Consider the following 26784-nt stretch of genomic DNA (forward strand, 5'->3'; position numbering starts at 1 on the left):
CCAATTAAATGTGTATTACATGCTTCAAATAGTGCTAGACACTGGGGATACAATAGGAAGCAAAACAGACTTGGCCCCTGCATTTGGGGAGCTTGCCAGGTGGTAGAGATCAGCCTTAAAATAATGAATGGAACCAGGTATTGGGGCAGGGATGGAGGATGTAATCAAGAGATCATCAAACGATTACAAGCCAGCACAGTACCATATAGAAATGAATGGCACTATAATATCTGGAAAAGAGAAAATTACGTTTAATAAAGGAATCTTAAAACATCAGAAACTCAGAAAGACTTTTAAAAGCCTTTAAAATGAATGTTTTGTAAGTTAATCGTCTCACTATGCTGGGAAATGTATTCATGCACCATGCATCAGTAAATAGGGATAGCAGATAAAAACAACACTTTTGTGTGTAGAGTTTACTGTTTGTGGGGCCTGATAGTCAAACTGAATGGAAGTACGCTATTCTCTGGAAACAACTTGAATGATAAAAGACCTATAAACCTTTTTTTTTTTTATTTTTTATGTATTTTGGCTCTTCCAGTGTTAACAATGTATATGATAGAAAATACGTTGACTGCATCCTGCATTTTTTTGTTTATCTAAAGAGAAATGCAGTGGAGGTATTCCTCACAGGGAATTTCTTTTTATAGCTTGTTAAGCCATGAAAACAACTCCCTTTAGCTATTTCTGATTTAAAGTGCATGTAGCATAGGATTTTTGTATTTGTTTATTTAAAGCATGGCTTGAATTTTGTGAGGAGGTCCCGTGTGAATCTGAAATATCAAATTGTGTATCTACACTTCCAGAGTCCTGGAACCATCTGCAAACCAGGACAGACTTCACAGCCTAATTAATAATTATGTAGATAGTAAAATCCCCAAAGACCTCTTCTGCCTTTCTTTAAAATAGTTCAGATTTCTTCTTGTGTTATTATGGGTTGATGTTTCATCTGAATTATAGGTTTAACTGGGAATAAATTAGAGAATTGCAATGTAGGAGGCGATCCTGTTCTTTTAAATTTTGGGTGCAAGTTTTCTTCTGTAAAAGACTTGAGACCAGGCACATCCTGCACTCATTTGCATCATGGAGTGGATAATGTTTCCAGACTGATCTTTGCCTTTATAACGTTACCAAGAACCCCCAGGGACTGTGGCTACAAGGAGGCCTGGGAGAGGTAAGTGTCTGCATATACTTGTATGAAGCAGGGTATTTAATTCCTGTAACTCTGCTTTTGTACTTCATACATGTTGACTCTAAGACCTCACTCATCTTGGATTCCCAGTGGATGCATATATCCATATATTATCAACTTCTCTACAGTCATAATGATTTCTGTGAGTAGTTTCCAGATTATTATTCAATGTGTCTTTGTTAGTACAAGTTTATATATATATAGAGAGAGAGAGGGGGAGAGAGTTATACTATGTTGTTTCTGATTAAATATTTCATGAAACAAATTATTACTTTAGGATAAGCAAACACACATAATTAAAATGAACTTATCATTACATATTAAATGACAAAGAAAAGCTGTTCTTATTTTGCTTTCACACTTTCTTTCCCCAGTTTTATTCTCATCCTTGTTTCTAAAGATACATAAAATACAAACATAAATTATATGAAAAGCCCAATAGTATACTATTTAATTATGCCTTAGGAGCAGAGGAAGAGTGCAAAATAGAATTTTACAATACAAGGTGTTGAAAGTATAAGCTTTGCTTTTTTTTAATAAAGTGGTTAGAAAAATGCAATTCTTTCAAGAAAATATCAGATAGATACCAAGCTTTTCACAGTTTCTAATAATTCCCATTTTTCTTGAGTATACAGAAAATTTGGCAAGTTTCTTATGGTAAAAATGTAAGAATAGTTTCATTTTGACACAATGCCATGAGAGTAATATAAATAATTTCAAAAGCTCTTAGAGAAGCACAAGCAATTCAATTGTTTATTCGCAAGGAGAATGTTGAATTTATTTATGTTGGAAAAGAGACTAAGTATTGACTTTAATTTTCTTTCTTTTTTTTTTTTTTTTGAGATGGAGTCTCACTCTGTCGCCAGGCTGGAGTGCAATGGCGCGATCTCGGCTCACTGCAACCTCCGCCTCCCAGGTTCAAGGGATTCTTCTGCCTCAGCCTCCCGAGTAGCTGGGAATACAGACGTGCACCACCAAGCCCAGCTAATTTTTGTATTTTTAGTAGAGACAGGGTTTCACTATGTTGGCCTGGATGGTCTCAATCTCTTGACCTCGTGATCCACCCGCCTTGGCCTCCCAAAGTGCTGGAATTACAGACATAAGCCACCATACCCAGCCCTGACTTTAATTTTCAATGTCTGTGAATTGCTTAAAAGTTCTCTGCTTCCATTGTCACATCTTGGCCAAGATCATCATTATCTAGAGAGCCACATCTCTCTCACTGTTCTCCCCAGTTGAATTAGATCCCAGATGTTCTCTTATCTCCCAGCTTGTATTGCACATCCTTTATAATGCAACTCCACCTCAAACCTTCAATCTGAAATACTAGTTCTTTCACTGCCCATTTTAAGTTCACTTATATGCCTTAGCTCGTTAACAAATCCAATTAATAAAGCATATGCTTAGTGCTGAGTCTTACATTTAAAAGCATTTTTAAAAATCAGCAGCCAGTTTTGTTCTCATAACATGCTATTATGGGCTCAGTTGTGTCCCCCACCACCCCCCCGACTCTGAAATTGATGTGTTGACATCCCAACTTTTAGTACATCAGAATGTGACTGTATTTGGAGATAAGGTCTTTAAAGAATAATGAAGTTGGCCAGGTGAAGTGGCTCATGGCTGTAATCCCAGCACTTTGGGAGGCCGAGGAAGGTGGATCACGAGGTCAGGAGTTCAAGACTAGCCTGACCAACATGGTGAAACACCATCTCTACTAAAAATACAAAAATTAGCCAGGTGTGGTGGTGCATGCCTGTAGTCCCAGCTACTCAGGAGGCTGAGGCAGGAGAATCGCTTGAACCTGGGAGGCAGAGGTGGCAGTGAGCTGAGATTGTGCCACTGCACTCCAGCCTGGGCAACAGAGCGAGACTCCCTCTCAAAAATAAATAAATAAATAAAAATAAAAAAAATTTTAAAAAGGAATAATGAAGTTAAAATGAGACTCTTAGGGTGGGGCCTTAATACATTATGACTATTGTTCTTATAAAAAGAGGGAGAGACCCCAGGGATGTGTGCACACAGAGAAAAGGCCCTGTGAGGACACAGTGAGAAGACAGCTATCTGCAAGCCAAGGAGGGAGGCCTCAGGAGAAACCAAGTCCACTGGCACCTTGATCTTGCACTTTCTGCCTCGAGAACTGTGAGAAAGTAAATTTCTGTTGTTTATGCTACCTAGCCTCTGGTGTTCTGTTATTACAGCAGTCCTGGTTAGCTATTAATTATATATATATATAAATTTGGTATGTACCAAAAGAAGTTGGTAACATTGTGAAAACACCAATTTGCCTTACAATTAAAAATTTAATACACAAAAATACATAATCTGATACAAAAATGGGCTTGAGGCAATCCCTGTCATCTCCTTTTCTCTACTTCTCTAACTCTAGCCCAGCTCATCTACTGTGACCATGCAATGCTCTCTGCTAGGCTACTCCAGCTCCCTTCTCTGGCCCTCCTGAGCACCTATGCCCTAGATCACTGAAAATATTTAACATCAGACAGAACCTTTTTGTTATTCTGAACCCCATATTTAAAGCAAAGATGAGTATGCCTGTTTATTTGAAGCTAGCATAAAGAGAAGGTAGACAGAGTCCCCTTGCCTGCCTGGTCAATCTGCCACTCACTTTTCCCTTCCACTCACACTCACATGACACCCGGGACACCACTGTGTGAGATCTGGATTTAAACCCCCTGATTTACGTCACACTTTATTATTATCTTAAAATATCCTCACACGACAGTAAGTCTCATATTGGAACTAAAGCTATACCACATACTTGATAAAATATGTCAGAGAGTTGAATTCATAGCATAGCTCAGGGGAATAAACTACACATTGCTAGTTAAATAAACTCAAATCATCTGTTTTTCTGAATTGAGTAAGAAACCCTCCACTCAGTCTGAGAATCTAAGCAGATGAACTACTTTAGGGGTGGAGTTCTGCTTGGAGTTGGTATGGTTTTGGCCTCATGACTAACCCGTATGTAGGAGTCAGGTCTAGCTTGGCTCTGGGGCATTTTTTCAGCTTGAGCTGCTGCAGAACGGGAGTGATGAAAGTGAGTAACTCATTGCGTGCAACATCTTCTCCCAGACACTTCCGGATGCCCATTCCAAATATCAAAACTTTCTCGACGAGACTTTTATTCAGTTCTCTGTTTTTGTTTAGAAATCTGTCAGGTCTAAATAAGCTAGGATTATCCCAAGTAGTTCTGCATGAAATAGACAAAAACAACATTTTAAAAAGAAATTATTTTCTCATTTTTGCTATTGTTGGCAACTTTTCCACAATAATTTTGTTTTTCATGAACTACTTTAAGTTTAGAATATTCCTTAGAAATTATATATAGAGAAAGGAGGTAAACATAAATGAAGTATATATACACATATATGTACAAGTACTTATGGAGATGTATGATTATATATAATTATGAATATGTCACTTTTTCCTTTAATATTTGACAAATCTAGTTATGATAAGATTTAGTACAATTACACTTAATTTTCACTGAAATGACTACCAATTCATTGGTGAATAAAATACTTGAAAATCTATTTCATCAATTTTTCTGAATTAAATAAGAAACCCTCCACTCAGTCTGAGAATCTAAGCATATGAACTAGCTGAAGTGCGAAGTTCTGCTTGGAGTTGAGATGGTTTTGGCTTCATGCCCAACCCTATACAGGAGCCAGTTCTAGCTCGCCTCTCCTGCAAGCTAACTTCAAGGTATGGGTTAGCCATGAATTTAATTATTTTAAATGAAGAATTCCATAAAATTCTCATAAGAATATTCCAAAATGGTGACATAAATAAAAAGTAATAAATATTCAATATCTTTTGCTTTAAGCAGAATGAATAAGAATGATGAGACTGGGCCACATCTCTCACTCTGGTAAAAAACATGTTTAGGGAATGGCCTTTTTACAACAATACAGAGAGGATCTGGGTCTCCAGAAAGCAGCTCTAATTGAGGGATTGCCCACAGTTCCCAAATCACTGTATACCTGATTCTTTCTTCTATCTCTGTCTTTTGTTACAGGCACTGTATTTGGCTTGTTTATGACAACCAATGCTAGCATGTTTTCTGTAGGTCCTAAACCATGTATCAGGGACCCACCTGGCTTCACAAAGAACTGGCCTTCTTTGTGTGTAGATGTCATCATCTCTCTAGAAGGAGAAACTGGTTTCTGTCTGTACCAGAGACCACAGACCTAGAGGACTAGTTCTGTACACAGTCCTCCAATACATTTTGGTTTGCTCTCATAATCTTTTAAAAATAATTTACTATTGCCAACATTTAAAAATCAGATTTCACATGAAAATGTGCATTTTCCAGGTTCTCTTTTATAACTGTAAAAGCTGACAACATTGGGACATTGTCCTGCTTGCCAACAGTTTACTGAGCTGAGTTAGGTGCGGCAGATGACCTCCCCTCCTCACAGTGCTTCACCAAGTGCAATTCACTTATTTTTGGTATTTTTCATTGCTCAATAAGTGCTTGAGTTTGTGACCTATGCTTTAGATTAATTAAATATGAAGAATTTTCCCATAATATCAAGTCTTAAATTACATACTCATTCAGCTTAAACAAGTGCCTCCATACAAATGGTATTTGTTTAGGAGCACCCATGTTAACTCAGTTTGTTTGCACATTACTCAATATTCATTATAATCACCAGTTCCTAGGATATTATTGATAGAATACTTAGGATTATACTAAGGAAGAATAAATGTTATTAAATATACTCTTGCTGTATTTCTTCTTATAGTGGTTTCAAAATGCCTAGGTGTGGAGAATGGAAGTGTCAATCTCTGTGACAGTAAGTGTTGCAGTGGGACAGCATATGCGTAGTCTTCTGCCATCTTTCTGTTTACAGAGATTGTGAAGCTGCCATTAGGTACACAGGATAATCACTTCCCCCTCTTACAGCTTGCAGCCTGAAACATCAGTCAGATGAGATCTTGGGTGAAGAGAAAAGACTGTATAACATATTTACTGTCTGCTGAGTGCATAAGAATGCAGTCTCTGCCAGTTACTGGAGACATCAAGCCCTGACCACTGCAGGAAGCACTTGGTTTCCATTATATAAAATTTACACATTTGGATTTGAGTCCTACCTCTGCCACCTTCTGAACATGCGACTTTAGGCAATGTGTTTAACCTGGCTGAAGGTCTCTTTATCTGTAAAATGGGGATCATGATAGCACCAAAGCATCGTGTTACTATTGAGGCTCAGGAAAGATACTGCAAGATTTTGTGCCTTGCCCACAGTAGGAGTCTATAAATATTAGCTGTAATCATCATTCTCACCACCACCACTGTCATTATCCTCACTTTCACTGCATTAGGTACTCTCATCTCAGCCCTTTCTTTCATAGCTGATGTGGGTGAACTTCTAACACTATTTTATTCAACAAATATTTATTGTGTGCCAACCATGTGTGAGGCAGTGATCCAGGTGCTGGGGTAGAGGAACAAGTAAACAAACAAAAAAAGAAAAAAAAAAATCCCTGCTTGGTGGCTTACATTCCAGTGGGGGATTTCAGACTCCATTTCAATGTACTAGCCATGACTATGCAAAGGGTGAGCCCATGAAGTCCTCGGCCCAAATCTCTCCCAATGAGCTCACTTTTGAAATTGGATTTGCCCTATATTGGATTTTTCCTCAATTTGTGTCAATATATCACCGTTTGCATTATAGATGAGGAGAGAAACTGAACTTCTTTCCAATATCTTTCAAGAGAAACAGGAGTGAAGGTTGGCTAAGAAGACTGTAAGTCTTTTCCAGATTAATAAACAGTAAACAACCAAGCAGGCAAGAAAATTTATCCAAAGATTAATTTTGGTGACTTACTCATCATGGTTTACTTGATACATGTTAATAAAGGTGCAAGTTTTCCTGGGAATGAAATAGCCATTCAGAGTGGTGTCTGCTGTAGTACTAAGAAAGCAAAAAACAGCATTACAGCACATCCGGTCAATTCGAATTACCCATCTCTAAACTGCCACCTGCAACTGACAGACTATTTTTATTTATGTCTTTTTTTACTGTAATAATATATCTTTATACATCTTCATTCTTTCATTAATTAAAACAATTTCCACTTCTTGTCAAATTAATAATTTATTTTTCTTGCATATATTAAGCATATTGTGCACTTAATATATTCAAAGCATTTCCATGAGCTAAACATTTCCATAGAAAATTATCTCAATATTTCTATGACAGAGTTGACCATAAGCAGGCAGATCCAATTACATCAGGAAATGATTAAGAGAATTATTAAGTACTTCTGTGTGCTCAATGTGTTTGTGTCTACTATTAATAAATTAGAAAGACAAAATGTCACACCTTTTAGTACTGGGTAGAAGGAACAATGGAATTGGAGCAAGGAAATCTGAACTTTGGATGCTGCCCTCAGTGGGATATTGGGCAAATTATCTATTCGCGACTCCATTTCCTAGCTATGAAACGAAGGTGTTGGTTGTGTTGGATGGTCTCTAAGTTGCCTCTAAAGCAAATATTCTATTTTTCTAGTCTGATACTCAAACTCCTTCCTGAAACCTGTTTGCCTTTCCCCTTTATACCTCTATAATTATTCCTGGATTGGATTCAATCATTTTATGTTTCCCTGTGGCACTCTCTACCTCGCTAACCTACTCTCACACTCACTTCCCCAAGAGAAGCAGAAATATTTCAATTTGATAGTTTGAGAGAAGGCATTGTCTCACTACTTCTGGGTTCTCTCTTCAGATTAGCCAATTTGTAATGAAGGTACATCTAATTTACAATCAGAAATAGGCTGAGCTTGGAGGGTCAGATTTTGTCCTTCCACAGGAGACCTAAAAGCGTTCAACCTAGCCGGAGACTGAGTAGAGAAGCATGTCAATTTCGAGGTCTACTTAATCTAGCTCTAAGCCACATTGTGAAAACTAGCTCTGATTATTTAAAAAGCTAATAATATAATTTCTATTTTACTTGTGTCTATTTTGTGGCTGGTACTGAGCTTTGGCAAATAATATGAATGTTATTTATTGAGTTTCTCAAAACCCAACAAGGGGGAAGACCAAACAAGCAATAGACTTGCTTTTTGGAAGGGTTACCTTTTCTCATGCATAGCCACTTGCCTATCTCAACACATCCCTGTCCACACTCCCTCTATGGATTCAGCTGCTCAGATTCTACTCATAGAAGTTATATGCTTCTATTTTATGGAAACCTGGTATGTAAAATTTTATTTCACTGGTATTAAAATATAAGAGTGAATTGTAAAGTTTCTCTCTCTCCTTTTATGTTCCTTAAATTTCATGTGTATATGTGGCTTTCCACACAACTTTTAAGAAACGCATATGCAATAAATATTTATTAGGATATGGTTTGGTCTTTCCTGTGTGTTTTTGTATCTGTGTATATATGTTACATGTAATAGCAAACTTTTGCTGCTTTTACTTAAGCTTATTTCATTTAGTTTAAATTTATTTTACCATATTTTGTGTCTTTGATTTATTTTCATTTTAAATGAAAAACAATAAACTTCCAAGTGTAATAGAATAAATCAGTCTTAAACAATATAAGTAAGGTAGCTCTTTTGTGTGCACAAAATTCCTGGTTCATATCATGCTGCTTTCATTAGCCAATGCAGTAGTTCTTTTAATTTTACATTTTAATGTATTTCCTTACTTTTAATAATACAATGAATATCTATGTCCTAATACATATTTCTCTCTATCACTTAGACCCTCAGATGAGTTTACAGGGCCCTAATTAGATGATCACTTTCATTCCAAACGATGCCTATAAACTTGGCAGAGCCTCTCTGCTCCTGGGTACTTAGCAGAAGTAGAGATAATACTCTAATGAAGCACCCTAAGTCACCTTATAAAAGTTATTGGGACAGAAGAGTTGCTTTTAAATAGGTATAACTTTTTAATTTTTTTAAACTTATGTTAAAATGAAATTTGCTTTAACTGAGAGAGGATCTGACATAGCAGTTAGAAAAAAAAAAAAATGGAGCACTGTGAAAAAATAGCCATTGTGTGTGAATAAAGAGAGCAAACAAGGGACAAAATACAGGGAACTATGTCACTTGCTGTCTGGCCTTGACTCTGCTCAGCTGGCGGTCTTGCCCTTTGGGACACTGAGCTAAGGACACTGCATGCTGTCACACCAACTACTAAATGATTACATCAGTTTCCTGGGAAGAGAGATATTCCCACTCCACTGTTTAAAGGGAGAGGGAAGAACGAACACTGAGAATTCCAGGTGTTTTTTTTCAATACTTTTTAATTATGTGGAATAAAAACAGAACAAACTACTAGAACTTTGGTTCCCCACAGATGCATTTAATGAAGTAATCTCTGCTGGCATGCATTTGCGTGCTAGAGATTCTGGAGTAAGATTCCGTAAAGTTTCAAGTATCTGCAAATGAATACTCAGTTTAATCTCATTGTGACAACATTAGCTTCCTTAGTTTACTGTCCAGCAAAATTCTAGGCAACTAAAAATGAATCCATATAAGAAGGAAGCTAAGTTGGCTCCTTAGCTGAAATTAAGCAAGTTTGCGTGACTCTTCACAGCCAAATACATATTATGGTTGGATTAGCTGTTGTTTGGACATTCCATAACTTTCTGACCCTGTGATTAGTACACATAAAATAAAAGTTAATGACAACATAGTTTAGTAATGAAAAATGTTCACAAAATGTGCTTTCGCTGAACACAAAAATTTTATTACAGTGTTTAAAAATAAAATAAGATTTAAAGTAATATTAAAACCATAATACAATGTACATTTTAAAGAACTTAAGGTATTCCAATGTCTAAGATTCTTCAATGCCTCCACCCCACCACTAGTGGCTGTTTTAAAGGAGAATTACATGCTTACCAATGTGGAATAGTAAATGGAAGAAAAGAGGCATGTCTGAATACTTCATTTATGAAAGCTTCTGTGTATGGTAAAATTTTCCTGTCTTCAAATCTGGGTGGTCTCAGCCCAATTTTTCCATCTTTAAAGAAAATTATTTTTTGATTTAATAAGAAAAACGATAATTGTAAGAATTATATTTTTCATCTGAAAGCATATTACCAATTTCTTCTTGAATTTTGGCTTGAATTTTGGCTTGAATTTCTGGATAGTGTATCAAATAAAGAAAGCTCCAATATAGATATGTTGATACTGTTTCAAACCCTAAAAAAGAACCAAGAGACCGAGTGTCATGAAAAAAAGCATAGTTAAATCAGTTTGCTCATTTTATTTCGTATTTGACTGCTAAGAATTAGCAGAAAGAAATCTAAAGAAATTAGATTGAGAATTTAGAAGTTAGATTGAGAATAAGAATTAGCAGAAGGAAATCTAGCCAAAAAATAATAGAATCATAATAAAATTATTATTAAGGTCATTTCCAAACTATATGTGCTTTGCTGAACTTCTCACCCATTAGGATAGTTCAAAATGGTGTAGCTACTATAGAAAATAGTATGGAAGTTTCTAAAAGATTAAAAATAGTATTTATATATCATCTAGCAATCCTACTTCTGGGTTATATATCCAAAAAAAATTTAAAGCAAGATATTTAAGATACATTTGCACATTCATGGTCATTGCAGCATTATACACAATAGCTAAGAGGTAGAGACAACCCGAATGTCTATTGATGGATGAATAGATACAAAAACTGTGATGTATGCATACAGTGGAATATAATGTAGTCTTAAGAAAGTAGATTCTGTCACACGCCACCACATGAATAAACATTGAGGACATTAGGCTCAGTGAAATAAGGTAATCACAAAAGGACAAATACTACATGACTTCACTCATAAGAGGTTTCCAAAGTAGTCAAAATCATAGAAACAAAGCATAAAGGAAATTGCCGAGGGCAAGGAAGGAGAGGGGAAATTAGTGCTTAATGGGCACAGGATTTCAGTTTTGCAGGCTGAAGAAGTTCTAGAGATCTGTTGCACAACCATGTGAATATACTCAATAGTACTGAACTATATCACTTTACAATGTTGTATATTTGTAAACATAATTAAAAATAAAATAAAATTTTAAAAATATATAAGTACTATTTATAAGACTAGTGAAAACACAGGAAGCATTGTATTACATAATAAACACCATTGATGTAGATAATAATAATGGCTATTATTTGTAATAAAAATAAGAAGTTATTGAGTAGTTACTCTGATCCAGGAGTGTGCTCTCTCTCTCTCTCTGTGTATGTGTGTGTGTGTGTGTGTGTGTATATACACACAATATATAACATATATATGATACGTTGACATACATATATAATACATATTTTATAAATCGTAATATAGATAGGAAATGTATAACTAATTATGTTAATTTTACTGAACCTCAAAGACATTATGGGTTTTGCTCAAGGTGAATGAACTCATAAAAGGCAGAGCCAATACTTAAATTTGAACATTATATGAGCACATAATGAAGGGTTGACCAGATTCAATCTATTTGAATAAGTTTTAATGTATATTTTATAGTTTCGATTTCACTCTTTAAACAGAGTATCTTTATTTTTGAGATTATCCATACATCAGCTAAATGGTTTCATTACTGAAAATAAAAGCAAAGAACTCTGTATGCCGAACTTCATCTTTTTTCAAGGGCTACTTTATGATTACTACATCGAAGAATGTACTCAATCAATTCTTGAAAACCTAAAACTCAGAAATTCCACATTAAAAAGCTCTTCTACACTGTCTTAATCATAAATTCACCTCTATGATGACCTAATGCCCAAAGTAATGTTATTGTGTTTCCTACTCAAATCTTATAAAACCAGTAGTAAAAAATGAGTTTTTAAATCAATATGTTTAATTTCTAGATTTTCCTGATGATGATGACAACATGGGTAATGATGAATATGTTTACCAAACATTGACCACTTAAATACATTGTCATCTGAGATGGGGGCCACAATTATCCTCACATTACAAATGAGAAACTTGCATCATAGAAATGGTAAAATATTTTACATGGATCACACAAGAGACAAAGGTAGTTGTTTTCTAAACAACTTGCATCACGATATGCACAATAAATATACCCAGATATAGCTGCAGAACAGAGTTAGCTCCTTTCCAAACTTCACTTTGTAAGCCTGTTTTCACATCTGTTGAACATGGCAATCTCTCATAGTGAGCCAGTGGCTTCTTCAGTTCTTAACTCAGAAAATTTCTAATATGACTCCATACTGCAATAAGTTATTGTAAAGGTAAGCTGTTCAAATAAAGTTACTGACCACGATGTCTATAGCAGAGTACAGTGTAGTGTGAAAATTTGGACTTCTGTGTGGAATATATCAACTCTATTCTCTAGCACAAGGAACTTTATTCTCTAGAATAAAGAATATGCCATGAATAGTGCATGCAAAACACTGCTTTCACTCACGGTAGAGCCATGGACCTTATATCCAAGATTTATAACTATCTGTGTGACTATCAGGATCTTTATTTTGATTATTATAAATTTTGCTTTTTATATCAAGGCTTAAGCAACCAGCAGTTATCTATCTTGGTAGATTATTGAAACATTGAGAGTAAAATCAATGATTTTGGGAAAACCTCCCTATACCCAAAGAAGAAACTAAATTATTTCTACAATCAATTTTAAAAGTTAAATATGGAAACATAAATCTTAATAATTATAGTAGATCTGATGGAACAGAGTGCTTGCAAATTTTATCTGCTAAAATATATGGTTTAGAGCTCACTGATTTATTCTAATAAAATATTTTATTACATCTCACTAGTGAGGTAGCAGGTACATGTGGAAGTTTATGGTTTTATTAATTTTCATTATTCCTCTATTTACATTAAAATATAAACTCTATCGGATATGTTTATTTAGCAAATAAATGCTTTATATAGTAATCCATTATACTGAATACTGTTTTGTGCACATTTTACCCAAACCATTTTTTAACTGTGTTGTACATGTCAGATGGTTTTATTCTCTATCCTAGTCATTTTTGTCATCTGCCATAATTTTATATTTGCTAATTACTTGATAATCTTGGAAGTATTATATATTTCTGAAATATATTGATATTATCTCATTGAATCAAGATCAAAATAAATTATAGTGAAACGGGAGGAATAAGTTCAAGAGACCTCTTGCAGTCTGATGACTATAGTTGACGATTATATATTGTGTTCTTAAAAAATACTGAGTGGATTTTAAGTGTTCTCACCACAAAAATGATGACTGTGTGAGGTAATGCATATTTTAATTAGCTAGATTTAGCCATTTCACAATGTATGCATACTTTAAAACATCATGTTGCATATTATAAATACATACAATTTTATGTGCCAATTTAAAAATAAATAAAAAAACCTCACTTGATGTATTTATCACACCCACGCACACACAGTCTTTAGTACTCACTAATGTCCAGGCATTTAAAAATGTTCTGACAAATACTCATATTTGTACATAGCATTATTTGTCAGAAGAAAATACAAAGTACAGCCTGGTCACGTTTTTATAATAAATAATCAGATGAAATAATCCATCAAATTGAAATCATGATTAAAATAATAAATACACACACACATATGTGGGGGCTCGTGCATTTGCATGAGGAAAAATAATACAAATCAAAACAAATGCTTCTGTTTGCAGAGAGAATTCATGATCACAAATGCATAGATCCTAGAAACAAATGAACCCAATTACCAATAAATATGGTATAAAGAAGAAAAATAAATACTTTTCAGGAGTATTCCACATAAAATGAAACTGCTAAAATGCTTATGATATTTTATATTTTCTTATAGTGAGAATTGGCTTCCTGCAGTCTAGTATCTTAGAGGAACTCTAATAAATGTGATAGATAAAAAATGACTTTTAAAGGAAACTATAAAATTTAAGAATGAGAGTAATATGGTAGCAGTATGAATTGGCACAGTCTCTGTGAAAATGAATTTAGCAATGTGCATCAAAACTCAGTAATTCTTTCATTAGTTGACCCAGAAATTCTGCTTCTTAGCATAAGGTTGTATTTCAAAAGGAGGCAAAATTCATGTACAAGAGTGGTCATCTTAGCTTTAGCACGACATTTAATATCCGCATTTTCTGTGCAAGCCAGGAGGTGCAAACAATCAGGGTATCCACATGAGATGGGTAAAATATGGGGGGTGCCAGACATCTAATATTACATGAGCTTTAGAAGTAGCCAATTGGAAATACACCTGACAATCATGGTTGGCTTGTAAGAGTACAGAGATTCATGAAAAAGTTAGAAACAGATTTAGATGTAAATAACAATTATATTTACATGAAGTACATGATAATACAAAAAGCCTATTTTATAAGAATACATAAAACAAAAACAATAGCACTTTTAATAGTTTCAGAATAAATGTCAATGGATTGGGTGAAGGGACTGGAAGTGAAAGTAATAAACAAGGACAGTCATTTCATGGACAATAATGTGAAGGCACCATTAACTGTGGGCTATTATTAACTCAAGTCTCTACTCCTGAGATCAAAATGAAGTTTTCTGAATGACGTAGGAAGATAGATAACAAATGTATACGATGTGAGATCAACTAGATAAAATGGCCGATATAGGAAGAGCGAAGTCCTGTAAACTCTGAACAATGGATAACAACAAATTGCAACTAATTTTTATTGGTCTTACGTGTTGCTAAATTCTCTCACATACCAGCTCCAAAGAGGTCGCTCACGGTGCTTATGATTTCACTGTCATTCAAGGTGTCTGTTTTGGTAGCAGCATATTTGTTGTGGCATACATTAATCAGAGCATCAGCAATGTCTCGGATATGATCCTGAGGAGACAAATCTTAGCATGACTTTTCATCCCTGTCTATGTTGTATATCAATTTAAATCCCATGCAGGAAGAGCCATATCACCATATAACTTGAAGGGAACCCATTGAGTCTTGGAATATAAGGAATGTAAATAGATCATCTTAAACCTTGCAACCATTTTTGCTTAAGATTTGTAATGCTTAATCTTGATAGTGTGGAATAGAAAACCAAGTTACCAAACTCAATTTTCTCCTCAGAACTTCTTTCAATTAATAAAAAAGAGTTCCTGTATCTATAAGCACAACTTGAAAATATCAGCATTCTCTATAACTTATTACAGAGAAATTGGTTGGCAATGTTTAAAAAGTTTATTTATTTATGTATTTTATTTTTATTTTTGAGACACAGTCTCATTCTGTTGCCCAGGCTGGAGTGCAGTGGCGTGATCTCCAATCACTGCAACCTCCGCCTCCTGGGTTCAAGTGATCCTCCTGCTTCAGCCTCCCGAGTAGCTGGGATTATAGGCATGCACAACTACACCTGGCTAATTTTTGTATTTTTAGTAGAGACGGGGTTTCACCATGTTGGCCAGCCTGGTTTCAAACTCCAGGACTGAAGTGATCTGCCCACCTCGGCCTCCCAAAGTGCTGGGATTACCGGTGTGAGACACTGCACCTTGCCAATAAAAGGTTTTTAAATCTATTGGAAGGATTTTGTGTTCACTTCAGGCACCATGGAGAAAGAGGGAGGGCTGGGGTATTTGAGAGAATGGGAATAAAAGTTTATACACCTTACAAATGCTGATACTTACTATACCTGATCTAGAATTCCCGTCTGGTACCTTGAAACAGATTGTCTTCTGCCTCTTCTTTTTCATTGGAAGGAACTTAACTACTTACACCTCTTCATTTGCTTAATGATCCCACCTCTTGATGTTTTATTTTTTTCTTGATGACTTCATCTCAGCAAATTGCCCTTGTGAATTAGGATTTTTCCTAGTACACACGTATTTCAAGACAGAAATTTATTCTTCTGCTGACCATCAAAGTGGGCCCCAAATAATTTGACAGCCTCACAAGAAAGGTCCATTCTGCCACCTGCAGGAACTTAATACATGTGTTTTCATCTTAAAATTCACGTCTGTATAACAAAGAAACTCAAGAGGAAGAGGAAGGTAATTTGAAAGCTTCCTATAGAATATCCTTTGTAAGTATTCAAAAATACTATCTGATAAAAATATGCCAATATTTGTGATACCTGTAAGCCTGAGATCATGGTGCCAGATATGAAACGGGAGAGATGAAATTATTGCTTTGTTTCTTCAAGGAACTCACTTATTCTTCATCATTTATCAGGCAATTACTTAGTTTTATCACAATATTCAATATTTGCACTTTCTGTGCAAGCCAGGAGTTGCAAACAATCAGCGTATCCATATGAGATGGGTGAAATGTACGGGGCAAGGGGGTCACTTCGAGAGATATTAAACAACCTTTAGAAGCAGCAAGTTAGAAATACACCAGACAACCACAGTTGGATTTTAAAAGTATAAGCCTTCATGAAAAAAAGTTAGAAACAGATTTAGATTAAATAACAATTATATTTACGTTCATAATACAAGTATATACCCTATGCACACACTGAGAAAATTTACGTTTCTGGGGAAATTTTTTAAGGATTAAAGAATTCAGAACTTTTCTTAGGGTTTTATATGAGAACTGAGTAATGCTGTCATGCAGTCTCACTGTCTGGACCTCAAATTTACTAATAGCCTGGGTACAGGTCATTGTGACAAAACTGTAGTGAAAAGAACCAATGATATTCAAAGCATTTCAACATTATCTTTTGTTTATAACCCTTGTGCCGGTATAAGATTAAATCCTTACCTTATCACATGTAGCAAGATGATCTTGTACGTGTAGTGCAATAAACCCATTCAGGGCCTGGTAAAACTCCCGAGGAGCATTTATAATCTGCAGTGGAAGGTAGTGGAGACATGGTATGAAATCAGCAGGGTTAGCTGCTGCACTGGAGGCCTTGAGTAAGTCGTCATTCGTTTTAACTATCTTAAGAAATTCCTGATCACTGTGGTCATATCTCTTGCCAAAGCAAAGGGCACAGACAACGTTGGCCACCGCACAGGTGATCCCATTTCTGGGGTCAAAGCTGCCATTCTTGGAAGTCAACTCTACAAAGACTGTCACCAGTTCAGAAACTTCTTCAGTGACATGCTCCTCAAGTAAGCAAGAGCAAGTGGAGGATTTTGCTTCTGCATTAGAAAAAGTTCATAAGGCTTTAGAGACAATTTTTTTATGAAGTTTCCAACTCTCTCCATAATTCACTGAAAATGAAAGACTCTTTCCTTCTGCCAGGAAAGAAAATGTGTGCATGTTAGGTCTGCCTGCAAAATGCTCCCCATCCTTATGTAGTACTTGTTTCACCATTTCCATTCCATTTACCACCAAGACAGGCACCATGCCAAATTTGAGGACAAATTTCTTCCTCATCTCCATTAACGTAAGGTAAGGATGATCTCCAAGCTGGTGAAGATTCCCTATGATGGGGAAGGACCAAGGGCCAGGAGGAGACACCTGCTTTCTGCCCTTGTCCCTGAGAGCTCTTACAAAAACAAAAACCATCACCAAAATGATGAGAGAAGTGGTCACCTCTCCAGGAGTGACTGCCAGGTCGAGAATCATTTTTGGGAACATAACACCTAAAACAGAAAAATGTCTATCTTATTTTTGTAGTTTTAGACATACACTAAGTAGCCTCTCTCCCTTTAAACATTTAAGGGGAAAGTACAGACTCTTTGAGATTAGTTGAAAGCCCTTCTTACCTGATGCACTGAAAGAGCAAAATCAAATTCTTGCAAAATCAAATTCTTGCAAAATGAATGGCATCTTTATCCTAATTTGATTCTTTTCACAGTTCTAATCACCAGACCAAAATCCTGCAACGTGAGTCACTGACCATAGACAGAAGAAGATGAAAGTCAATGGAGAAAGCAGTCTGTTGACTTGGAAAAGGATTGAGGCTCCAGCAGCTGACTTTATACTCATTCGTGGGACCTCAGTGCCTCCACTTAACCTCAGTGAATCCCAGTTTTCTCCTCTAACTAGCTTACCTCACAGATTTAGTCACATTCTTTCAGTAAATGTTTACCACACCCCCTAATATCAAGCACTAAGAATACAAAACAAAAATTCACAGACTAATGAGGAAACTAGGTAAATAAAAATAAGATTAGAAAGTGGAAAGTGCCATAAGAGAATTGGGTGCAGAGTAGTCTATCGTTGTCTGTGGATCAAATCAGATTATTATTTTTTAAAAAGTACTTGGGGCCAGGTGCAGTGGCTCACACCTGTAATCCCAGCACTTTAGGAGGCCGAAGCTGGTGGATCACTTGAGGTCAGGAGTTCGAGACCAGCCTGGCCAACATGGTGAAACCTAGTCTCTCCTAAAAACACAAAAATTAGCCAGGCATGGTGGCGTATGCCTGTAATCCCAGCTACTCAGGAGGCCAAGGCAGGAGAATCACTTGAACCTGAGAGGCAGAGGTTCCAGTGAGCCAAGATCATACCATTGCACTCCAGCCTCGGCGACAGAGAGAAACTGTCTCAAAAGAAAAAAAAAAAAAACAGTACTTTGTGAATTACAAGCCATTTAATGGGTATCTAATTGGTTGTTTGCCTGCTCCCTCCATCCTTGGACTTCCCAGGCTGTTTATTAGGGTTACTTTCTCAATTCTTTCTGCTCTATGACCATGGGTGGTTAATCTAAGAATGGGCAACTAGCCCAAGATAAATCCTTCTTAGGAACAGGGAAGGGGACTGTGAAAGATCATCCTTTCTCTGGGCAGCTAGATCTATAAAATGTAAGTTCCGAAGATATGATTTGGTGGTCTTTCACCCGTCAGGTGGACCTAAGAAAGCATGTTGGAAAAATAAATGAAGTAGAAAGGAAAGAAATAAAAGATAAAGAGAGGCCTCATGATCTTACATTCACCACTTCTACCTTCAGGAGACCTAGGTACACTCTTGTCTCTAGGTTGAATTATTTCCCACTTAAACTAGCTAGAACTGGTTTCTGTTACTTATGACCAAGAGGATCCTAACCAAAATAATAATAATAGTAATGCTTTATATACATGCAGAATATTTTTATTAACTATTGCATTTTATGGTAACTATAAACAGAAGAAGAGGAAAGTCAATAGTGAATGCAGCCTAGTGACTTAGAAAGGAAAATTTAGTATTTCCTCTCTCTTAAAAGAAAACACAACTAAACTATTCACACTTCTCAAATTCTTACAGAAACAAATAGCACTGATGGGTATACTCATTGGCTAGTGTAAATGTCCAGAACTCTTTGATTTTTGAGAAGACCAACACTTTGTTTCTTCTAAGCTTTAAAAATAATAAATTTTAATAAACTGAAAGATTATTTTGCAAACAGCAGTGAATTTGTCTTCCAGTTCAGATGAAAGTGACAGGGTAGTAAAAACCATTCCAATTTGTTCTCCTAGAAAAAGAACCTAGGATCAAAGTCATATTTATCTTAAAGCCCTTACTCAGCATAAGTAGCTCCCGCTGTTAATATTCAAGATAACACATTGTCATTCATGTGTCTTATCTAATTATTTCACCTTTCTTTTTCTTTTTTTTTTTTTTTTTGGAGGTGAAGTTTTGCTCTTGTCACCCAGGCTGGAGTACAATGGCACAATCTCGGCTCACTACAACCTCCACTCACTGCAACCTCCATCTCCCAGGTTCAAGCAATTCTCCTGCCTCAGCCTCCCAAGTGGCTGGGATTATAGGTATACACCACCACTCCCAGCTAATTTACGTATTTTTAGTAAAGATGGAGTTTCACCATGTTGGCCAGGCTGGTCTCGAACTCCTGACCTCAGTTGATCCACCCGTCTTTGCCTTCCAAAGTGCTGGGATTACAGGCGTGAGCCACCGCACCTGGCCTTATTTAATCTTTCTAAGCTTCACGGATAAAATGTGGCTAAGTACAGCAATTTGCTTGGCATTGTTTTTTAAGGGATAAACTTTGGAGTTAAAATTGAGAGATAAATTTTTTTATGGGAAACAAAAAACCTGAGTACCTAATCAATGTAACATCTACAATTTGAAAAACTACCATTAATTACAGTCTTACCATGTGGCAGATATAGCAGTAAACGAAGTCTGCACTGTCTTTCAAAACTCACATCTCTGGGAGGTAATAAATCATCCTGCTATGGGGAGACTTGGAGAGATAAAGTCATTTTTTCCCATTTATTTCCCACTTTGAGCTTAATAACAAATTACCAATTATTTACATCTAGTGCTTGCCCAGGAGAAAATTCAATTTCTCTTGAGCATACACAAAAAACTGCCAGTTTCTACATTGACAATAATCAGTTGCATTTCCAAAGCTGAGTAGTGAGTAGGTGGGAGGTATGTGGGGCTGGAAAAACACTGGACTCAGAAAGATGACTGTGTTTCCAGCCTCTCTCGTCTTCTATTTAGCTCTGGAATTTCTGTTAAATTAAAATCTCTCTTGGCCTCAGTTTCCTCATCTGTAAAATGGTCACGTCAGAGTAGAAGATGTCTAAGGCCAGCTCCAGCCTTCAATAACGAGAGCTAAAAGGAAAAAAAAGGCAGAAGCCAAGTGTGATGTACATTGTTAACTGCCCAACAATACTACTTTTCCAGAGTCTCTGGAACAGTTAGCAGTTCATCAACAGATGTAAGTAACTGTGTGATCACCCTGGATTTTATTTTATATTTTTCCTCAGCCTGGGCTCTTCTCATTTCTTTTACTAAATTCTGTTTGGCGATTTACCAGGCTCAGATGCTGTGCCAACTTTCTCAGCAACATTCTTGGAAAGCACTGAAGCACATTCTGTTCCTGGTGTTTTGAGGATAAACTCAGGCAGAGGACAGGGGATGTGAGGCTCCCTAAGGGTGGGCTGCTATACCACCAAGGATTCAAAGTGAATTTTAAGCAATTTTTTTTTTTAAAAGCCTGGTGAGAAAGACATACATAGGTTGAAGGTTTCTGTAGTGATTCTGAAGTCTAGACACACACATTAGACTTCCCTCAGGAGGTGTTAAACAATAGCAGTGTCCACGTGGACCAATTACATCAAAATCTCTAGAGATGGATGCATTTTTCAAAAGCGTTTCAATGTGACTATGGGGCATTTCCAGTTGAGGACTTTCTTAGGGGAAAACTACTTGACAGGGTAATCATCCAACAGTCTCAACAAACCCACTCAGCCCAGTTACAGCTTGGAAGGCTCTCCTGTGCCCAGAAATCTTGGGGGTCAGTGTGAGGAATCTGGTGCAGGAACCAAAAGACAGAGAAGGATTTTGGCAAAGCTGTGTGTGTCCTAAGAAACACAAACAGTCTCTTCCATAGCAGCAGCGGGCAGGGGCAGAATTTTGCCTGGAGGGAAAGGCCTGGTGAGAACACCCCTTCGTGGAAGACAGGAGAGGAGGGGTGGACCTTTGACCTGTGTGGGGAGGAGTTTGGAGCCTGATCAAGGGCACTGGGAGCAGGAGAGAGGGGTGGAGAGGCTTTTGTGGCCAGGATTGGGTCTGGGAAGCTGGGAGATTCCATTGTGAGTGGAGTCAGAGGGAAGGCATTTGGAGCAAAGGCTTCTGTAGGAGGGAGTAGGATGGAAATTGATCTTTGAAGAAAGCAAGACAGAAGAAGGGAGATGGAAAGACGAAATCATTTTAAAATTGCTGGTGACAAACGAAGGTAGGATAGAAAGATGTATAACAAGGAGCAGGGAAGGAGAAACAGGGAGGAGCGGTACAGAGAGGTTGCTGTGATGTGAATTTTGAATTCCTTTTCTCCAAACTGGATTTTGGCACTAGGAAAATGAGCGCAGCTCTCTGAGTGGTCAGCAAGTTCAGGGGCGGGAGGATCGATGAAACACAAAATAAAGGGAACGTAGGTCCACTTTCTCAGATGAGTTTGGTAGATTCGTCGGGAGTCTTCACCAACCAGACAGACCTGCATTTCCACAACTAGAACAGTTAACTTCTGAGTGCAATATTGGTAGCTTTGGTTTGAGAAAATATTCCCATCTGCATTAAGGCATTTTTGCCCCATCTGGATAAATGCCAGTTTTTCTACATAATGCAAGGTTTTTTGTTGTTTTTAGCATTGAAGTTTTTGGCTTCCTAAATATTCTGAGTTTCAAGGTCAGATTTAATGAGAGTGCCCAAGAATAATCAATGGTAGTCAGTACTTTCTCACAGAGGGGAGAAAGCCAGCCCCCAAGGGGAGTGCTCAACCTAATATGTTCCCTCAATGGTAACTTTCAGGCCGTGACCTACTGTGTTACTGTGGTGTCAGGTTCAAAAAAATATCATGGGTTTCTAAATATCTAGACTTCAAATTCACACAACCAAAAAAATCTGACAAGAGCCGACAAACCACAGGAATTTTCTGACCCTCTGGCAGACGTTATGCTAATTGACATTTAATCATGTCATACTTAGCTACTGCTAAAAAAAAAAAAAAAAAAGTTTTACTCCTAATGTTTTTTCATGAAGTCTCTTCTCTAATGTAACTAACCACACATTAGATTAATGTATAAACATTAGGTAACTCTATCAAATTATTTATGCAAGTACCCATATTATAGACAATTGATAATAGCTGACTAATAATGTGTTATTTAAAAGGGTTGATAGAAGAGGGTAATGAGAATTGCCTTGCATTCCCATTGGTTAAGAGGAAAATCCATACCACGATAATAATCGTTACAGCTAATGTTTATTGTGTGCTTACAAGGATTAGGCATTTTAAAGTCATTTGTATTTCAGTTATTTCTCGTAGCCAAACTTTGAAGGGATTGCTATTTTTTTCTCTGTTTTACATATGATGAATTCTGAGGCCCAGGGAAGTTACAAAATTTGTTCAGGCTAACAGTGTGTAAGTGGTGGAAAAAAAGATTTAAAACCAAATATTTTAATATCTATGCCCTTTGCCTTTGATTGTGCCACCTTCTAGTGGAGAATTCTTCAGCTGAAACCTGAAGCTTCTACTGTAAACAATAACCATCCTTACTGATGTGATCTCATATAAGAAACTGTCATATAAGATACATCTAGCAGTACCTGCCTCAGAGAGTAGTTAAAAGAATAAAAATTACGTGATCTCTGTAAAGCACTTAATATCTGGCACATGATAATCATTCAAAAATAGTAGTTTTTGTCCACAGAAGAGGAATATTCTACTTTTAGGGATTAAGTGGGCGGTACTTTAAGGAGAAGGTGATATTTGAAGTAAATTTAAAGTATAAATGGGAGCTTACCAAGTGAAGTTGGAATGAAGCAATGTAGCAGAGAAGAACATTTTAAAAGGAAAAGAGGTTCAAAAGAACTAAATATGGTTAAGAAATAAAGTGAGATACAAGATGGCAGGAGGTGAACATGGAAAAAAATATTCTTAAATCAGAATCTCAGTGATTTCTGAGTCTTCAGCCGCCCTTGTAACCCACAGCTAGTGACTTGGTCTTGTGGATTCAGCCATCTACATGTTTCTCATTGTCCTGGCATTTCTATTCCCAATTGTTACCTAGATCTGGTCCCCATCAAATATTTTCTAGACTATTTTAATAGCTTTGTATATTACACTCAGCAGCCAGTAAGAACAAATGGCTTAAATGAATAGAATTTATCTTCCTTACATGACAAAATGCCTACATGTGGGTGACTGCTTCCATTGGTTCAGTACCTTCATGACACTTGGGGTGATATCTCTGCCATTCTTTAGGCCTTTACCTTTGGTTGCCGTATGGCTGCTGCAGCTCTAGCCATTGTATCTGTGTTCCAAAGAAAAGAAGGGGGGAAAAGTCAATGTCAGTCACATCTGTATCATTCTATCACTTAAGACACTTGAGCTTTCCCCAAAGCCACCAGTTGACTTCTGCTTAAGTTTTATCATGTTAGGTAGGATGATAAAGTATTTGGCTTGCAATACTGCCACTGCAAAGAAAAGAAAGGGCAATTAGTAAGGAAGGCAGGTAGACTGGATATTGGGAGTAACTAACATGACTGCTGTGCTTCAGATCTAGTGGGTTTGTTGCTAGTCTCTCCCCAGTCATACTCCATTCTGCTGGTCTAATCAGTTTTCAAATGAACAAATCTCATCGCATTGCTTATTCACTTCCTTTAGCTAGCGCAGTGCTTTGAATTTCATTCATTATCATCTGTGACTGACTCTTATCTGCCTTTCCAGTGTCATCTTTTGCTATTGGGTCCCTTTCATTTTGTACTATCTGCTTTGATTCTCTCTCCTTCCTCTTAGTTAGTATGGGCCTAGAATTTTGCCCACATTTTTAAGTTTTACCAGTCCTTATGCTGTAGTGTTCAATATTCCCTTTGCCTAGGATATCCCTGTAGATCTGAAAACACCAGTCTTCAAGACACACTTGATTCTATGAAACCTAGCCCTGCTTTCTCCCTTTCTCCTTCCTTGGCTGTTGGAGTGGATACTGTGGTGTCTTGCCGAGATCTGCTCTTCAGGGTCAACACATACATCCAGGCAGCTGATGGGAATTTCTGCTGCTGATGGTTCTTAACTGCATCTCATGAAATTTTGCTCTTGGTTTTAGAACACTCCCTCCCTCAAGATATTCCTTCTTTCCAGGTGGCCTACAGTCAGTGATTGATGAATGTAGAGACTCAAAGGCCCTGATGTTCTGATTCAGTCCAAGGAAGATGTGAAGCCTCATTCCAGCTCCACAGCTCCTTAGAAGATGGATTAAGGCTTTGGTTGTACCCACATATACCTTGTGGATTGTGTTCACCTTCTGCCCAAATTGGCTTTCTCTATTTCCTCGAAAGTGTATCTTTTGAGAGTTCTCAATAAAATGTTGACATAAAAATTTCCATTCTGGATATATTTCCAGAAAACCCAATAAAAACAGCTCTCTAGGCATTTGTGCCAAACTAAATATATTCTTTTGGGCAATGCTGCCCATATAATGATATTTGGCATATTTATAAACTGACTGCCCCCTGCAGTCAGCTCTACTATGGAAGTCTGGACTCCCACGATACTAGAAGGATTTTATGCATCTTGCATTTAAAATAGGAAGAAAGATTTTCTAGAGAAGATGCTGTTAGGAAGACTTGCCACTACCTCTCTCCACAAAATACAAACTTTAATATTTCTCCTTTTGTCTTATCAAAATGGCAATCATAAAAGCCACAACTCTACAGACACAAATGTCTGTATCTGAATGTATCAAATTTCTGTATACAGAAGACTTGCATTACTTATTAGCATTGCCCCTCCATCCTGATCACATGCACATTTGTCCAAGTCCACCCCTCTACCACCACACACATAAATACCTCCCACATGTACACAAAGCAGTGTTCTTGACAGTGAGTAGGAGATACTCATAAAGTCTCAAACATAGATCACCCGTATTGGCTCCTTTTAGAAAACCAGCTTTAATCCCTCTTCCTCGATATGCATACAGAAAAAACCCATTTGCTACAATTCTGATAACTGAAATAGAGTTTGATGCAAGAACTTAAAGGTAATCATACGTGAATGAAGTATGGCAGATGCTAGCTGCCTTTGTTTCTTTGCCTCTACTGTGATCCAACCATTTTTTTATTGTTAAAAATCAGGATGTGGAATGATGAAAACTAAGCCTCATGATAACTATTTGGGGGCCGAAATATAGGAAGAGAAAGCAATAAAATACGAGTTTTATGCTACTGTTTTGATGTTCAAGCTAGATTCCTCAGAATGATACCTTTTTGGAAGAATGTGCCAAGAATGTTTGTCAACAAAAACCTCCCCTGAAAGTTATTTCAATCTGGCTGTCTACATCTGGGATCAGGGACTAATGAGTCCATGAATAACTTTTTTGGCCTGCCATTCTGTTGGTGTCTGATATGTCTGAATTGAGGAAGTATGGAATTTACAGTTTGTTGGTGGATTACTATGACTTCTATCAGGAGCTTCTGAGAACAGTTAATAATTGTGCCTGTTATACTTGGTGCCTGTGTTAGACAACAATATCAATAACAAAACAGGATCACAAAGCCTTGAGAGAACATTATTCTTTTCAGAAAAACTCAATAATTATTCAGTAATATCTTATAGAAAAATAAAAATGGACTTATTCCTTACATGTTACAGGTATTTGTATACACAGGTTGGCAAATCTATACAAGTAGCTAAACAACATGTTTCTACTTTTCTAACTGAGTAGCTTACAGGTTTATACTGTAACATCATGCTTTTACCCTTGGACCCAAATATCCAACATATTGGAATTTATCTTGAAGAGATCATTAGCCAAGGGAATTAAAATGCATGCACACAAAAGCTAATCGTGACATTGATTATGATAGTGAAATTTTAAAACCACCTATGTTTCTTTCAATATAGCATTTTACATAAAGAACACTTTGCATCCATTAAAAATGATAGCACTATCTCAATATTTATAACCATGAAGATGTCCCTGCCACATTGCTGAGTAAAAAAGTAGACACCACACCACATGCATAGGAAGGAATTATCTATATAAAATTATACATGCACCCAAACACATACACATATATCTGTAAAGAGATGATATCTGGAGGCATGTTCTCATGTGTTCATGAAGAGACTTGGGAAGATAAAATTTACCTTTTCTTCATACTTTGCTGTGTTGATTTTTTTTGCAGTGAGCGTATATTATTCTGTTAATAAAATGTTGATCTACTTTGATTTTTAAGTCATGCTTCTATAAATCAAAGTTTTTA

General features: G+C 36.7%; 2 protein-coding genes across 3 annotated transcripts in view; one reads left to right on the forward strand and one right to left on the reverse strand.

Annotated features, from left to right (window-relative positions):
• ALDH1A1 (aldehyde dehydrogenase 1 family member A1) overlaps positions 1-26784 on the forward strand; it is a 180815-nt gene that overhangs the window by 19941 nt on the left and 134090 nt on the right. The window lies entirely within an intron of this gene.
• LOC129479321 (cytochrome P450 1A4-like) lies at positions 4031-17864 on the reverse strand. The gene is given in 6 exon segments (XM_055272250.2): positions 4031-4400; positions 7045-7131; positions 10076-10196; positions 10277-10378; positions 14889-15012; positions 16882-17864. Coding segments are annotated over 6 exon segments (1629 nt in total). The 5' UTR covers positions 17707-17864.

Source organism: Symphalangus syndactylus, chromosome 3 (genome assembly GCF_028878055.3).
Source record: "Symphalangus syndactylus isolate Jambi chromosome 3, NHGRI_mSymSyn1-v2.1_pri, whole genome shotgun sequence".
Taxonomy (NCBI): domain Eukaryota; kingdom Metazoa; phylum Chordata; class Mammalia; order Primates; family Hylobatidae; genus Symphalangus; species Symphalangus syndactylus.